General features: G+C 41.1%; 1 protein-coding gene and 1 pseudogene across 2 annotated transcripts; both read right to left on the reverse strand.

The window, feature by feature from the left end:
* Nucleotides 1–5,536: 5,536 nt before the first annotated feature.
* On the reverse strand, nucleotides 5,537–7,593 carry LOC106335738 (ethylene-responsive transcription factor RAP2-2-like). 2 transcript variants are annotated; one of them, XM_013774335.1, is made up of 2 exons: nucleotides 7,179–7,593; nucleotides 5,537–6,527 (listed from the first exon to the last, which is right to left on the reverse strand). In XM_013774335.1, the coding sequence occupies exons 1-2, from the start codon at nucleotides 7,441–7,443 to the stop codon at nucleotides 5,752–5,754; spliced, it is 1,041 nt and encodes a 346-aa protein (XP_013629789.1). In that variant the 5' UTR covers nucleotides 7,444–7,593; the 3' UTR covers nucleotides 5,537–5,751. The 2 variants fall into 2 exon arrangements, with proteins under 2 accessions (XP_013629789.1, XP_013629788.1); XM_013774334.1 differs by having other exon boundaries at nucleotides 5,537–6,533; nucleotides 7,179–7,591.
* A 1,534-nt stretch (nucleotides 7,594–9,127) lies between these two features.
* On the reverse strand, nucleotides 9,128–11,883 carry LOC106336458 (annotated as a pseudogene).
* Nucleotides 11,884–17,900: the final 6,017 nt, after the last annotated feature.

The following is a 17,900-nucleotide window of genomic DNA, read 5'->3' on the forward strand; positions in this document are numbered from 1 at the left end:
TTAGGCCTCGATCTAACGGAAAATGCTAACTCTAGGTACGGGTTGCCAAGCCTTGTGCCTTGACGCAGCGGGACGTGTTAGTGGACGAACTGGTCGAGGTCGTGGAGTAAATTTTGTGACTCTGGCCGGATCGTCCCTAACCCGTCACGTAGCGCTTCCGGACCATGGTGTTGGGTTGGACGGTCAGTCATGTTCTTGTTTGATTGTTGGCTGGCCGGTTGGCCTTTCATCTCCAACCCTTGGTGTGGGTCGTCCGTCGGTCATGTTCTTGTTTGATTGTTGGCCGGTGGGTTGACCTATGCCTAGGACGGTTCGGGGGTGTTACAATCACTGTGAGTAGGAATCGGTGTTTACGAACGTTGGATTCCATTATCTATCTTTATAATACAAAGTGACGTTTATCTCTTATCAAAGGTATCAGAGCTGAGACGATTCTACGGAGAACGATGACGGAAACTCGATCGCAAGCTCAGATGAAGGAGGCGAAGATTCGCGAGACGGAAGGAGCTTTCGGAGCTCGGATCAAGGCTTTGGAGGTCAAGTTGGAGAATCAATCGGAGAAATTGAGCGCGAAACTCGATCAACACATCAGCGATATCGCGGAGACGCTTCGTTTGATCGTAACTCAGAAAGACACTGCATCGTCTAGTGATCACCGTCAACCGGAACGTTTTCCTCCGATGATGCATCCAGATCCGGGTCGAGGTCGCGGAGGTATGATTCCTCACTACTCTGGTATGACGCGTTTGACGAAACTGGATTTTCCACGTTTCAATGGCGAAGAGATGAAAGATTGGCTTTGTAAGATGGAGCAATTTTTTTACATGGATCAGACGCCTGAGGAGTTGAAAGTTGGTATAGCTTCGATGCACTTTGATGGCCTCGCAGCTACTTGGCATCGCGCTGTATTACAGTCTGAGACTCATCGGAATTTGTTACAAGATTGGCCAACTTATTTGATGCTGTTAACGGAACGGTTCGAGGAGTTGTTGGACGATCCTTTTGCGGAGTTGAAGCAGTTGCAGGAAACTGATGGTATAATTGAATATCATGGGAAGTTTGAGCTGATTCGCACCAGAGTCAATCTGCCTGAGCATTACCTCGTAAGCGCTTACTTGGCAGGGTTACGCACTGACACACAAATGCATATTCGTATGTTTCAGCCAGTGTCAGTCCGTCAGTGCCTTATGTTGGGGAGATTGTATGAGAAGGCACATCCAAAAAGCCTTTTCAGTCTGGATGGAATCAAGGGAAATCGGCGTTCGCTGGAAAAGGTTTACTTCCTGTCAAAAAGGAGTTTGAGGGAAAGCCTGCCTTGACCACATCTCAGGAGAAACCGCATGAATTTCAACCTTGGAAGTTCCTTACGCAGGAGGAAATGAGTAAACGTAGAGCTGTTGGTCTGTGTTATTTTTGTGATGAGAAGTACACACCTGGCCATTATATGAAGCATAAAAAGACACAACTGTTTGTTATGGAGGTTGAAGAAGAGGAAGGACTGACACCTGAAGAACAAGAGATGATTGAAGATCAGAATCAGGAAGAGATTGCTCAGATTTCAGTAAATGCAGTCACTGGAATCTCGGGTTATCGTACTATGAGAGTCAGAGGAATGGCTGGGAAAAGAAACTTGTTTGTGCTCATTGATATAGGGTCGACACACAACTTCATCGATGAGAAGATTGCTTCAAAGTTAGGTTGTGAGTTGCTTCCGGCGAATACAACTAGAGTAGCGGTGGCTGATGGTCGCAAACTGGGTGTGAGTGCTAAAATTAACAATTTCCCGTGGCACTTTCACCAGAATTCTTTCTCAGCTGACTTTATGGTTATTCCCTTGGGATGTTGTGATATGGTATTGGGAGTTCAATGGCTGGAACAATGGGGACCTATCACTTGGGATTTTCAGGAGTTAACAATGAAGTTCAGACAGGGAACTAAGTTTGTGTTACTTCATGGTCTTAAGGAGGGTTCTGTTCGAGAAGTGAGAGCAAAGAAGATGAATTTGGAGGATGATGACGTTGCGCAGATTTCTATGCTTCTGGTTCAGCATGATGAGTCGGTTGTGCAGGGGAGTCTAAGTGCTTTGGAAGGAGTTGAAGTTGAGAATCATTCTCGTCCTATTGCAGAATTGATTCATTCCTATGCTGATATCTTTGAGGAACCTACAACTTTACCTCCGTTTCGAGAAAATCACAACCACAAAATTCCACTCTTGGAGGGGTCTAATCCGATCAATCAGAGACCATATCGTTATGCCTTGAACCAGAAGGATGAGATTGACAAAATGGTGAAGGAGTTATTGAAGGCAGGGACTATTCAGGTGAGCTCTAGTTCTTATGCATCACCTGTGGTGTTGGTTAAAAAAAAAGATGGGAGTTGGCGTTTGTGTGTCGATTACAGAGGTCTCAACAACATGACTGTTAAGGATCGCTTTCCTATTCCGTTGATAGAGGACCTTATGGATGAGTTGGGAGGGTCTTGTGTTTTCTCTAAGATAGATCTTCGAGCAGGCTATCATCAGGTGAGAATGGACCCCGTTGATATCCACAAGACGGCTTTCAAAACTCATACCGGTCACTTTGAGTATTTGGTTATGCCATTTGGCTTAACAAATGCACCAGCCACCTTTCAGAGTTTGATGAATACCGTGTTCAGTGACCTGTTGAGGAAGTGTGTTTTGATTTTTTTCGACGATATTTTGGTTTATAGCCCTTCGGAGGAAGCACATGTGGAGCATTTGAAGAGTGTATTTGAGCTGATGAGGCTTAACCAGTCTTTTGCTACTGATAGGGTGGAGTATCTGGGCCATTTTATTCAGAAGGAGGGAGTCTCTACTGACCCACAGAAGATACGAGCAATTATCGAATGGCCTGTTCCATCTTCGTTGAAGGCATTGAGAGGATTTTTGGGGCTTGCTGGTTATTACAGAAGATTTGTATGGCGTTTTGGAATGATTGCTTTTCCTCTCACGGCATTAACCAAGAAGAATTGCTTTGAGTGGTCAGTCGAAGCTGAAACTGCCTTTGGAATACTGAAGAAAGCCTTATGTGAAGCACCTGTTTTGGCTTTACCACAGTTTGACAAACCATTTGTTGTTGAGACTGACGCTTGTGGACATGGCATTGGGGCCGTGTTGATGCAGGAGGGACACCCAATCGCCTACATAAGCCGTCATTTGAAAGGGAAGCAACTTCACCTTTCTATCTACGAGAAGGAGTTGTTAGCGGTGGTGTTTGCGGTGCAGAAATGGCGCCACTATTTACTTCCTAACCACTTCATTATCAAGACAGATCAGAAGAGTTTGAAATATCTGTTGGAACAACGTTTGAATACACCTATTCAACAGCAGTGGTTACCAAAGCTTTTGGAATTTGATTATGAGATACAGTATCGCCAAGGTAAAGAAAATGTAGTAGCAGACGCCTTGTCTAGAGTTGAGGGATCTGAGGTGTTACATATGGCTATGTCGGTTCTTGAATGTGATCTGATGCAGCAGATTAAACAGGCGTATGAGTTGGACAGTAGTGTGACAGCAATAATTGAGGAGTTGAAGAGTAAACCATTTTCGAGGAAGCACTACTCTTGGTCGCAGAATGTTTTAAGGAGGAAGAGCAAGATTGTGGTACCGATGGATGTGGGAATCAGAAATAGGATTCTACAATGGTTACATTGTTCTGGCCTTGGGGGTCATTCGGGTAGAGATGTCACTCATCAAAGAGTTAAGGGCATTTTTTATTGGAAGGGAATGGTGAAAGACATACAACAATACATACGAAGTTGCAGTGTCTGTCAACAGTGGAAATACGATACCTCAGCTTATCCAGGTCTTTTGGAACCTTTGCCGATTCCGGAGTCCATTTGGTCTGATATCTCGATGGATTTCATCGATGGCCTTCCTCTCTCTTGCGGTAAATCAGTCATTCTTGTGGTGGTTGATCGGTTGAGCAAAGCTGCTCATTTTATTGCTTTGGCTCACCCATATTCCGCTTCTACTGTGGCTCAAGCTTTCTTGGACAACGTTTTTAAACTCCATGGGTTTCCTCAATCTATTGTCAGTGATCGTGATGCAGTCTTTTTGAGTGATTTTTGGAAGGAATTGTTCAGTTTGCAGGGAGTGGCGCTGAACATGTCGAGTGCGTATCATCCGCAGAGTGATGGTCAAACGGAAGTTGTGAACAGGGGAGTGGAAACGTATTTGCGTTGTATGTGTAGTGATAGACCGAAGTTATGGAGTAAGTGGTTACCTCTTGCAGAGTATTGGTACAATACCAACTTCCATTCTACAATTCAAACTACACCTTTTGAAGCAGTTTATGGACGTCCACCACCTCAACACTTGCCTTACTTACCGGGAGAGTCGAAAGTTGCAGTGGTTGATCAGTGTTTGCGCGACAGGGAAGATATGCTGTTGATGCTTAAGTTTCATTTATCACGAGCTTAGCATAGGATGAAGCAGTTTGCGGATCAACACCGAACTGATAGGAGCTTTGAATTGGGGGATTACATATACGTGAAGTTACAACCTTACCGTCAACGTTCTGTGGTTGTTCGCTCTAACCAGAAACTCTCTCCGAAGTATTTTGGTCCTTACATGATCGTGGACAAGTGTGGGAGTGTTGCTTATAAGTTGAAGTTACCATTGGGTTCACAGATTCATCACGTGTTTCACGTGTCGCAATTAAAGGAGGCTGTGGGTAATGTGGAGACATCTACGGTTCTTCCTTCAGTCATTTCGGATGTGTTGATCAGGGAACCAGAGCTGATTCTTGAGAGGAAAATGGTTAAACGCCAGGGTAGAGCAGCGACGAAGGTATTGATCAAGTGGCGTAATCAACCAGAGGATGAAGCAACATGGGAGTTTCTGTTCGACGTGGAGAGGAAGTTTCCTGCTTTTAAACCTTGAGGTCAAGGTTTTGCAAACCGGGAGGATTTGTTATAGTAAAAGGAGTGAGAAGCCACGTCACGGGGGACACGTCACAAGAAAGAAGGGAAATACAAAGATATAAACCATTTTACTTTTGGCTTTTAGATTCATTCTAAATTTGTAAAAGTTTGTTACACTTCTCTCTCATCTCTCTCTGTGGAACGATTCTCATCTTTGTTGATTTCCATTGTTGGGGGATCATCACTGTGAATAGGAATCGGTGTTTACGAACGTTGGATTCCATTATCTATCTTTATAATACAAAGTGACGTTTATCTCTTATCAATCGCCTTTTTTTTTCTTTCTCCGAGAGAATTCTCTGGAATCGCCGAGCGAAGTTACGCGCTAGTTTCTTGTGTACGAGTACGACTTTGAATATGATTTTCATCAGACCCGATTATTTCTGCATACGGCTCACCTCAAATAATTGATAATACTGTTAGTTTCTAACGGCTCATTGATTACTTCTAATGTTATCTTCCCTGTCTTATGTTACCCTGAAAATAACCAAAATTATATTTTAATTATTAAAGAACATGTTTTAAAGAAAAAATGAATGTAAACTACGAGAAAGTTTACAAGAACTATATACCAATTAAACAGAGAGAATAATCATAAAAAAAAACAGAGGTTCCAACACCGTTTTTATTATACTTGTTAAACAAGTCTTAGGGATACAAAACAAAACCCTGTGAGACAACAAACACAAAAACCAAACTGAAGATTAAGTAAAAGTTACGGCTGTTTGTCTTCACAATGGGCTTGAAACTCACCAACACACACACACACACAGCTTTATTTACAAACTAGGCAACGCATCAAACACTTCAGAAGTCTCCATCCAGCATAAAGTTGATATCATCTAAGCTCCACAGCTCCATTGGGTTTGCCTCTTTCTGAGCCACACCATCAGCAGCAACATCTACGTCGAGCATAGCTTCCATTTCCAAAGGAGACTCCCACAGGGCGTTGTCAAGGTACGCCATCAGATCATCATTGTCGCTTGTCTCGTCCTCAGAGTTGAGTTTGACCTTCTTGGCTGCGTTGGTTTTTTCAGCAAGGGTAGCTCGGTTGTTATTGAGTAGCATTGAAGAGATCTCCGGTGGTGTCTTGGGGGCGTGATCACTCCACCCAAACTCAGAGCAGTCAAACGAGTTACTACCCTGATCAGAGCTGAAATACTGTCCAACATCGAAGAACTGATTGTTGTACATCTGAGGCTTCTCCTCGATAAAACTCAAGGAGTCATGTCCCATGTTGTCAAAGGAGTTGTTGTTGCAGTACTGACCCACATGTGTTGGCGGCTGAACCAAAGCTGGGGTATGGTTTGGTTTAGCCACTGGCTTCTTAAGATTACTGATCACCTCCTCAGGGAAGTTCACCTTGGCTTTATCGCCACGGATCCTGCGCGCAGCTGCGTCATAAGCTCTTGCAGCTTCCTCAGCGGTTTCGAACGTTCCAAGCCATTCTCGTGAGCCTTTTTTAGGATCGCGGATCTCGGCTGCCCACTTTCCCCATGGGCGCAGCCTAATTCCCCTGTACTGATTCTTTCTCTTCCTCTTGCCAGATTTCTCATCAGACTCTATGGTTTTCTTGCCAGAAACTGAACCTAATGGAGTCAAACACACACAATATCAATTAATCATATGGTAAACTCATAAACCAAAGTTGAAAATACACATAAACAAAACTGCATCTTTCCACATGGTAAAAAAACCAAAAACCTCAAAAATACTTGAAACAATAAGTGAGGCTAGACACTAAGTAAAAGCCTCTGAAAACCAAGAATCATTTCAAAAACTTTTAATATTATCAACAAAGTAACAAAACCCAGTAATATCAACCATTTACATAGCCTTGAAACAATAATTGACGCTAAGCACTAAGTAAAAGCCTCTGAAAAGTGAAAACCAAGATCTAAATCATTTCAAGCAACTTTTAATTTGATTATATAAAAGTAGAAAAGTCAACTTAACTCTTTACTACTACTACTTGACAACTTGTCAATACTTCTAGATATAAAGGCGAGCTAATAATCATGTAATAAAAGTAGAAAAGATCCATCTCTTTGTCCCTTCCCCCAGAAACCTTGAAAAGCTATAAAGATCTTGACTTTATGACTGGAATGTTAACATCACGATCAAGATTCCACAAACCCATATCAAATTTAAGAGGATTATAAATAAAAGCTCTCATCTTTTTTTTCCAAATTAAAATAAAAATCGAAACTTTATGAATAATCTGAATATGTTACCAGTGGAGGCGACGTTGGTGGGAAGGGAAGCTGCGGTGAAGGCAAAGGGCTTCACATCGAATCCATCTTCGCAGTCAAAAGACGAATCATCATCCTTAAACCCTTTGAAATCAGCCTCGAATTCATCGTCCAGATCCAAGAAATCAGATCGCTTCCTCGACTTCTTCTTCTTCAGATTTTTCAGATCCGGCCAGATAAACTCGCTGGTGACGCGGCGGGAGTTCGGCGGAGGGATGAATTCGGAGATTATAGCTCCTCCACACATGGCAGCGTTAAACTGTTTTGAGGGGTGTTAAATGTTCGGAAATAAAAACTTTGCGGCGAAACGGTGAATATTAGCTTCTTTGGGGTTCTCTTTGTATTTAATAGTTTACTCTCTCTGTGGTTTGGTACTCTCCACAAAGATAAGAGAGATGATGCGTCGTGTATTTTATAGGTTGATCTTTTACTCACCATTGTACCCTTACTTTGTGACTGATTCTACAATAATGCCATTGAGTATAGTGAAGGTAAGAAAATCAGAAGTAACTTTGAAAATATCTAACTTTTATTTTTCATTCAAAATATTTCTAAACTAGTAATAAGATTTGGGTAAGAAATCTGTTGAGCTTAAATAGTTGGAGTTCTCGTTTAATTGTAAAGTTTGAATGTGTTAATAAGCCACCATGTCTTTGTGGTCAAAACGTAAAATGTTAACCGTGGAAGCACGATAAAAACTTTTTACATCCATGTCTGGAATTCGAATTTCAAACTGTGCAATTTTTTGCAGATTACAAAAAATTCAAATTTCAAATCCCAGAGAGGCTACATATTTTCGATTGTTAAATCGTCTATATAATATTTTTCATAAATATAATTATGATAATAAATCAGCATTATAAAAAAAAGATTATAACAAGTTAAACAATAGTAAGTGACGAAGAGATTGGATCTTTCAAATGAATAAACCGACAACAAGAAATCAAATGTGGTTCTTATAATAATTATGAACATTTGATTTTTAATCATTTGATGACTAAGGCTATAACTAGTTATAGGAAGTTGATGAATTATATAGATTTTATACATTACTTAACAAAAAATAATATTTGAGATTAGATTATTTTTTCTAAACACTATCTCTCTTTCTTGTAACATTTTTGATCAGTAGTGTTTACATGTAAATGATTTTAGCTATGGGAAAAAAACCAGAACAATGATGTAAAAGTTCATATAAAGTTAAGGGTAAAATTGAAAACATTTATCTTAGAATCTCGAAGAGCTACCGAAGAGACATCAAGAAAGTGTATCCGTGTGACCACAGTAAACCAAAGAAGGCCATGGATATTGATTGACACGGACAAAGTTTATTGAAATTTGGAAAGAGATAATAGAAAGACAACAAGTTGAGCAAGTGTGACTCACGACAAGGCTTTGCATTGTCGGTCCCTCCTTGTACCACACCCTTGACGCTCATCTTCATAGTTCAAACTTCAAATCATATCATTTGTTGTTAACTATTTGGTTAATTGCATATCAAATCTCCAGATTGATATTATTCGGTGCTTCTCTAACATCATTTAAAGACAAATTACTTTTTTCTATTATGTTTTCACAAAATTGTATTCGAGAGAACTGAAGATGTTTTTCTATGCGTGTGTACCAATGTGTAGAAGATAAAGTTATACCAAGACGATATATACAAGATAATGTTAGGACCATTCTCTTCTGTTCGATCGAGATAAAGTTACTAAAATAGCTGATCTCTAGAAACAGGAGATGATTGAAAGCTGCCCATACCCTGAAAGAAACAGGAGATATTTTTGTTCAACTATATGGACCACACAAGTTGTGAAACTCAAGTAACCCAAGTAGTGAAATGAATAATGAAATCATAATATAATTCACCTTGAACAAGAAAGATTTGGGCTCAGAGCCTTAAGCTCTACAAGCCTCATTAAAAGCCCACACTATCAAGTGAACACACTACTATATATTACATGAACGTCCGACAAAGATCTTACACATTAGACAGCAAGACCAACTCATGATTTCTTACTTTCACAATTTATAAAAAAACAAAGAGACCAGAATTCTTCAGGTCTCCAAAGCCTAAAAACCCTTCAGAGAGGTTGTTGAAGAGTAACCACCAAAGGACTTGTAACATTTCGTTTCCCATCCGACCAAACTATATAACCAGACTCAACACTTGTCGCTCCTGGTGACAGTGTCACCTCCGTCGTCTTAACTCTAACCACAAAACTCAGTTTCTGCCCAACCCGTCTGAACGATAGCTTCTCCGGCGCAACCGTCACGTTCGTCCCTCTCGGCGGCCTAATCTTAACCTCATAAACCGAGTCAAAATCGCCTACATTAGTCACTGTCCTAATGAAATGTGTCGACATTTTACTCTCTCCATACTGCTGAAACACGACTGAAAACGACGGATAGTTCAAATTACCAACATGTCCCGCGCGTCTAGCACCGTCGCAGTCAGCTTTGCGTCGAGTAATTGTCACAATATTGGCTCCTGTGTAGTTCGAGTTACACAAGAAGTTGATGTAATCGTAAGATGTAATATCGTAGACTAATCCTGGATCCATAGCTTTGGTCGGGTGAACATGACCCGACCCGTAATCCATAACCGAAGATGTATTCCCGGTTGACTCATCCAGCATTGGCTCATCTCGGTTATCCACAGTGTAAGCCGTAGTCATCAATGCTGACCTTATCGCCGCGGGGCTCCAATCGGGATGAGCCGCCTTGAGAAGAGCGGCTAGACCCGACACGTGGGGACACGCCATCGAAGTGCCCGATAAAATATTGAACTCCGTTCTCCGGTTATCGAAAGGAACACCGGATGGACCAATCCGGTCAGGCCAAGCAGCCAAAATGTTTAAACCGGGGGCGATAACATCCGGTTTAAGAATCTCCGGCGACTCGGGATTAGGCCCACGAGCAGAGAATGACGCGACTACCGGTGCTGGTCGGATCCCAAGCCGGGTCCCTTTGAAAGCAATCGTAGCCGTTGGTTGTTTCGACTCAGATATGTACCTCCTAATCTCATCACCTCGCGAAGCACCAACCGAAGTCGCAGGTAACACGTGGCAGTCAGCCACTAGTCCCTCGCCGTCGAAGACACCGTTCGCTATAATCATCCCCGAGCCTTCGTTTCTCCTCACGATCTCTCCTTTGGTAGCTCTCGAGTTGATACCTCTGTCGCAGAGAACGATCTTGCCTTTAACCAAACTCGCATCCAACGAGCCTTCTATACACAGAGACGAAGAGTAACCGTCACCTCCGAGCAAACTTCCCCCGTACACAAGCGGGTACATCCGACCCGGTTCAAGATCCGGTCCACCGTAAACGCTAACGCCCGGAACCGTTTTCCCGTTTCCGAGCTTCACATTGGCCGGGAAGTCGCGGTCGATGGTTCCGGCGCCGACCGTCGTCATCCACGGTGCGACATTAGTCACCGTCAAAGCGCCGGGACCGCCGTTTCCGGCGGAGGCAGAGACGAATACCCCTCTGTCGATCGCTCCGAAGGCTCCGATCGCGATGGCGTCGAGGTGGTACGGAACCACCACGCCGCCAACGGAGAGAGAGATGACGTCGCTAAGATGTCGGAGTCGTAGCAGCCGGAGTTCCAGCAGACTTTGTACGCGGCGATCCTAGCTTTCGGAGCCATGCCGGAAGCGACGCCGCGGGCGTAGCCGAGAATGGAGGCCGGAAAAACGTAACGCCCGGCGGAGATCGAAGCGGTGTGGGTCCCGTGCCCGTCGGAGTCGCGCGGAGAGCGAAACTCCGTCGTTTCGTTCAATTTCCCGTTGGTCGCTTCGTACCCGCCGCAGAAGAATCTCGCTCCGACGAGTTTCCGGTTACACGCCGTCGCCGGGAAGTCTTGCGAGGGTGCGCATTGGCCTTTCCATTTGGCGGGAACGGGGCCGAGGCCACGGTCGTCGAAGCTGGGCCTCTCGGGCCAGATGCCCGTGTCGATAACTCCGATGACGAGATCCGACCCGAAGTCGGACTCTTCGAGGAGACCCGCTTTGTCGGTGGACCTGAGGCCGAGGAACTCAGGGGAGCGAGTGGTGTGCACGTGACGGACTTGCTCGGGGATAACGGATATGACGTGAGGATGGTTTAAGAGGTGAGTAGCGTCTTGAGCGGTGAGTCTTGCGGAGAAGCCGTGGAAAACGGTGTCGTATGTGTGGATGATTGAAGGAGTGGAAGTGAGCGAGGCGAGTGAGGAGGTGTACCAGTGACGGTGAGTGGGGAAGATTGAGGGTTTAGCTTCGTGGTCGACGTGGACGATGTAAGTCAAAGAGTTTAGGTCGTTCAAAGATGAAGCAGAAGAGAGAGTCAAGAGGAAGAGGAAGAAGAAGAGAGCCATTGACGGAGTTTTTCAGTCTTAAGTGTTGGTTCTAGTCTTCTAGATATGGCTTAGTGAGTGGAGGAAGAAGAATAAGGTAAAGAGGGTACCACATTGTTATTTGATGTTTGGTAGGAAGCGGAGAAAGAGAGGTGAAGACTTTTGTGGAGTGTGTACAGAGCAAAGCAGAAGAAGTTGTGTCTCGACACTGGCTAGTGTCTGTGAGCTGGAGGCAATGTCTCTTTGCTTTCTCTATTACGACAATTACCTCTATGCTTTTGGAAGAATTAAAGATCGAATTTATTTTTCCTCACATAGCTATCGTCCAATGAAAAGATATGAATGAACATAAAATCTAGTTATGTTTCAGGTGACAGATTCATATGTATGTTTCGTTCACGGGATTTTGAATGTTATTATTATTATCTTTAAGCTCAATGATATTTTGATTCCATCTTTGGAACTAAAGTTTAAATGATTCCAACTACAAACTACAAAACCTATAAAGCTAAGGATTGTTCACGCCATCTGAACCAGTAGATGTCATGTAGGTCCCATGCTTGTTCAACACGTGTTCAAATCGCTCGTGTTCTTAGAACAGCTTAACTATGATTAATCAAAATAAGGATTAAGGCATTGTGAAATGTGAAATGTGAAATGTGAAATGTTGACTAGAAAAATGGATTTGATAGATGTAAAATGTATTGAACACATTAATCTTACTTTGATTAAAAAACAAATATTTATTTTATCAACAGTTCACAAATAGAGATAGTTTGCAACACCATATTTTGAACCTTGGAAGTTGGAGGAGGCATAACAAATACGAATTGTTTTCCATAGAAACTCACCTGAGTAGGTTGATGCTTTTATTGTATTATTGAGGACAGAGCCTTTGTAAAATTTAATGTAAACAGTATATCCTAACGCATTTTAGTAACACACAGAAGCCAAAAGTCGTGTGTTCACGTGTTTTTGTTCGTTTCTGCTATTTTTTCTTTATCTTTTTACCTTCAAGCTACCATCTAAAATAATACTTGAGGCTATAATAAAAAACGAATATATGTACCCCCATTCAACTGTATTGGTAGGGTGATACGGACTTAAAAGTAGGTCCTGTTTATTATTTGTTTTGTAGAATTATTCAAGCGAATATCCAAGTTTCCGTCTAAATTATTGAAATTGTTATGCGTTTCGAATAGTGACATTGTAAAAAGAAAATGATACTTTATTAGTTTATTTTGATTCAAGTCAGATGCAATTATTGACTTATGGTGGTGGAAGTCTAGTAATGAGTGGAAGCTCTCCAAAGCGGAACATATCTCTTTCTTTTTACACTTCGGCTTTTACGTTTTGAACAAAAGTCGAAAAACCTTGAACCTTCTGACACCTTTACTATTGTTATTTCTTTTCATATACATTTGTAAATTCATGTGATGGGCTTAAATCCAATATCCGAAAATGTCAAAATTTGGGCTCTAGATTCTATGCCGAGTAGAGACATGCAAAACAAGAAACAAGAAACAAGTCCAGTATATTGCATGCAAAACAAGAAACAAGTTCAAAGACAAAAGATGTATCAAGAGCATGAGTAATAGGGGGGTTTAGGGTTAAGGTTCTTAGCGGGATATAAGAACCCATCTCTTAACTTTTAATTAAAAAAACTTGTTATAAATCATGGAGTGGATTGTCATTAACCAGGCCCCGCCCAAGACCGGCCCAATACCTAGAAGATGGAGAGATGGCCGAAGCCTAGAGAGAGGAGAGAGAGAGAGATCCGACTTTAGGAGGGAGAGAGACGGCCACAAAGCTTAGAGAAAAGGAAACCATTTCATTTTCCTAGTAGATGTAATATTTCCATTATTATGTATTAGTAGTTTTCCTAATCCTAGTGAGTTTAGGTTTTGGATACTTTCCATTTATCTTCATCTTGTAATCCTTACATAAAGTAACCCCCTTGATCATTAATAATAACAGAGAAATATTCAGTCTCTAAAACTCTCTATTTACAACACGTTATCAGCACGATAGACTCCAAAACCCTGAGACAAAACCTAACCTAAAATCCGTCACACATAAACCCTAATCCAGGCGTAACTTCAAAACGATCTATCTCTCAAATCCCGAGGAACCAGACGACGAGCCACATATCAAATTGAAGCTCTTGACGAGACGAATCTATCAGCGCAAACCGTTTGTCAATCCGATCTCAAACGCGCCCACACTCGCAGAAACAATACACGGCGCCGTCTTGATCTTTTGGAACCCTAATCCCCTATCAGTACAAACCGTTCGTCAATCAAATCTCAGACGCGCCCACACTCACAGAAACAATACACGGCGCCGTCTTGATCTTTTGGAACCCTAATCCCGAAGAACCCTAAATTGTTCTTGCTTGCGTTCCGGCTTGCAAACTACAATCAAGCTCAACTCTGATCAAGCTCAGCTTCAGGCGTTCCCTGTCCGTGATCAACGTCCTCAGCCTCAGCTCAGCTTCCGTCCAGCTCAGACCAAATCCCCGACCAGATGCACCCGTCCGCGAGAAGAAACAAGCTCGCGATAGCTCTCGGCAACGCGACCCGATAGGAGCCGTCCCGCATCCGTTCGTCTCAGCTCGTCTCTGATCTTTGGTGGTTCGGTTCAGACCTGCAAAAACAAAGGTACAAACTTAATCTGAGAACATGAATCGAACCTGGTTGTTTTGTAAAGATTGAAACCCTAAAAGATAATCTCTAAAACTGAAAGCCATAGGTTAAATAGATCAATCCCCTATGAGTAAATCGAAGCTCTATAAGTTCGATCTAAAACCTAAAAACAAGATTGATCCATTGATCAATTAAAATCAGAACCTTAAAGGTTTTTGAATCTCAAATCAAATCCCCTTGATCAAAGATCAAAGTTTTCCAAATCCCATAAAACCCTAATTTTGGAAAATCGTTTTTTAATTTTGATTTGAAACTTGAGTATTTGATTGATCGCCTAGAGCTATGATTAGGATTGTTTTAAAACTTGAATCTGAATCTTGTTTAAACTAAAACCCTAATCTCAAATTTTAAAATTCCTAATGGCCTTGAAATCCTTAATCTTGATTGATATTTCTAAAGGCCTTGAAACCTTAAGTCTCTCATTACTTAAAGCTTGAAAGATTGATTTAAAGAATTTACATATAGAATGAGAATTAGGTTGCTAGATTATTTAATTCTAAAACTTAATGGATATACAACTAAGCAATAGGATTGAAAACACTTAGATTAATAATCCCGTTTTGTATATGGCCGTGTGGCCTAATACATTGCTCACACTTGCGGCCTTGTGCCCTTGATTGATTAAAAGCCGTGTGGCTTAGTAAATATCATAGTGACCGTGTAGCCTAGTATCCAGATGGTTATATAAACCGGATTGCATCATGATCCGATCCTTAAGATCATTGTATCTTATAATGGCCGTGAGGTATAAGCATCACAATGCAAATCCGTATGGCCTAAGCATTATAGAGAGACTTATGAAAGCATGTGCACTGATTATTTAAATTGGTTGCAAGAATTCTAAATCATAAATTGATTAAATGATTTCAGATGTCGAGATTTGAGGTTTCGGATTATGCTGCCCTAAATCTCTCTGGAGATAATTATCAAGAATGGGAAATGAAAACTTCAATTGCCCTGAAGTCTAGAGGACTCAGGAGATGTATCATTGAAGGCAATAATGCAATTGAAAGTGAAAACCATAGAGTCATAACAATTATGCGCTACCATCTCACTGAGGAACTGAGAAATCAGTATGAAAATATAGAGGATCCTTGTGAACTTTGGACAAGACTAGAATCCAGATACTCAATGATATTTTGGCGAAAGACCATGAATGAATGGAAGCTTCTCAGGTTCCAGGATTTTGAATCCTTGGAAGAATATAATTCTGCTCTAATGAAAATCGCCCATAGTCTTGAACTATGTGGTGAAGTGGTAACAGATGATGATTTATTATATAAAACATACTCCACATTCCATCCAAAGGATGTACAGTTATAACATAAGGATAAGAGTTTCACAACCTATAATGACCTATTGTCATACCTATTTGCAATCAAGCAAAGAGAGCAGAGACTTAAAAATTCTATTAGTCGATTTGAGAAACTTCAGAAAAGATACATTGAGCAATGAAATAGTGAGATGAGACTTCCTGAAGCCAATGAGGCTAGAAATGATAAGGAAGAATCCAAGAAAGCCGCCTGGGAAAATATAGATTATGAGGCCGACTTATACATTGACTAAAGAAAGATCTCGACATGATAATTTTATTTTAAGTCTATGATTTTGTGATTTGCTTTTAAACCTATTTGATCTTTCACGATTTTATATACACAATGGAATTGGTTTTGAATTCATTGTCTTGCCTGATATTACTTGAACATATAAATGATTTTAAAGAGTTGCCTAAAGGGCATAAAACCAAGTAAGAAATCATGAATGTGTATAGTAAGCATAGTAAAGAACTATGGCTAAGGCATTGCCTTAAAAGGCATTATACACACCCAAAAGAACATGTGACCCATTGAAGTTATAATGTATGGTTTCCAAGTAGAAACAATGGGTAAGAAATGAAACAAGTTCCTTTAGATTTTAAGAAGAAAAACGCCTAAAGACCTTGAAAGAAAGTGGTCGAGACTATACCTATGATCTCTACTGATCAAAACTATGCTACAGATCAGTATGAAAAAGAGGCAAGAGATGTGGCAACCATATTGAGATAACACCACGAAATTTTACACTATATGGCATGATAGGATTAGCCATCCTAAAGTCTAAACTTGATGCAAAGATTGAAAAGGCACAGAGTTATCCCGTAAAAGATCTCACGTTGTGAAACATGTACACAAAGGGAAACTCATTAGGCTTAATTGTCCCAAGCACCACGACCTTATAGTATGGTCATGAGGGGGAGAGAGGATAAACCCATGATCAATACTACAAGTTCGTGTACCACTATGGTCTAAGACCATGTTATATGGCTCGGTCATTACTCGGCTGTAGAGGCCATGATACAAACAGCCAAACCGAAGAGGTAATGTTATAGTCGGCTGCAAAGACCATCACCTATACACGGCCATCACCTATACATGGCTTGGCCACGACTTGTATACGCATAGTGCAGGCTTGGCCGCACACAAGCCATTACCTATAAAAGGTTCGGCCATGTAAGCCATTATCTATATATAAGACTAAGATTCTAAAGTCTATTAGCTTGGAGACATTATGTTTTACATGTATAGAATGATAATATGCATCAGACCATATAAGTGAGCATAGATATTCCCATCTCAGATTGAATACGGGTCATAAAACCAGACATACACCATCTTAATAGATTTTGAATAAACCATCACATACATATATGTGCTGTCTAAGATGGAACCTCAGAAGAGGATTAGGAATATATAAGAATAAGATCTTCTCCACGAATTCAAAGGACTGTGAGCCAAAACATGGGTGATTAAAATAGTGGCCAGGTACGGATTGCATGAAACAAATAAATCCGGATATTCAATATTAAAGGAGAAAGATTATAAGTTGGATAAAGAATGTTAAAAGTGCGAATGGTTTTAACCATCATTGTCCTGGCAAAGATCCTCAGACTAGAGATTATGATTTAAGACGTCCAAAGAAAGAGTATATAAAGCTAGCTAATTGAAAAGCTAATCGAAATGCCAGACACTGACCCGAGAAATGACTAACCAGCTTAGCACCAAATGAATGTCCTAGAAGAGACATAATCAAGTTGCTATAGAGTCTATACATGATAGACCAAGTGTTCCATAAAATAAAGGAATTTCGGATAGAAAAGAATGGTGCATAGAATACAATTCCGAGATTATAAGAGAAACCATACCAGACATTGAGAAAAGGCTGCGCAGCTACACATCTAAGGTACCAAACCATGTAGTCTTGGGACGCCAAGCTACTAGGTAATAAAGGTCCTGGATAATAAGATCTCAAATCTATAGATCATGTCTGGAACATAATGGAACCACATGAAAGTGTCGACACACACACACATTTGTATAAAGATACATAAAGTTATAGCACTTGAACATAAAGAGATAAGCGATGATCATGAACCCACGAATGAGTACTCATACAATCATAAAAGATCATAGAGATTAGAAAAGATAAAACGTGGAGGTTCAAAGTATCTAAAAGAGAGATGGGCGTATTGGCCATATACATATACAAAAAAGCCATTTGATAAACCAGTGAAATAGATGGATCTTGTGAGATAAAGAAATCGTGAGAGAAGGCACATGATCACGAGATCTAAGAGTGTTCATGTCTTCCTACTTAACATCATTAGATTATAGCTTGTTACACAAGGTA

Source organism: Brassica oleracea, chromosome C3 (assembly GCF_000695525.1).
Source record: "Brassica oleracea var. oleracea cultivar TO1000 chromosome C3, BOL, whole genome shotgun sequence".
NCBI classification, from domain to species: domain Eukaryota; kingdom Viridiplantae; phylum Streptophyta; class Magnoliopsida; order Brassicales; family Brassicaceae; genus Brassica; species Brassica oleracea.

What these genes read in the sequence shown, in the direction of transcription:
- LOC106335738 (XM_013774334.1), bottom strand. Translation starts at nt 7,443, where the DNA reads ATGTGTGGAGGAGCTATAATCTCCGAATTCATCCCTCCGCCGAACTCC. An exon ending in CACCAACGTCGCCTCCACTG is followed by an intron (nt 6,534 to 7,178) that starts GTAACATATTCA and finishes TGACTCCATTAG; the next exon opens with GTTCAGTTTCTGGCAAGAAA.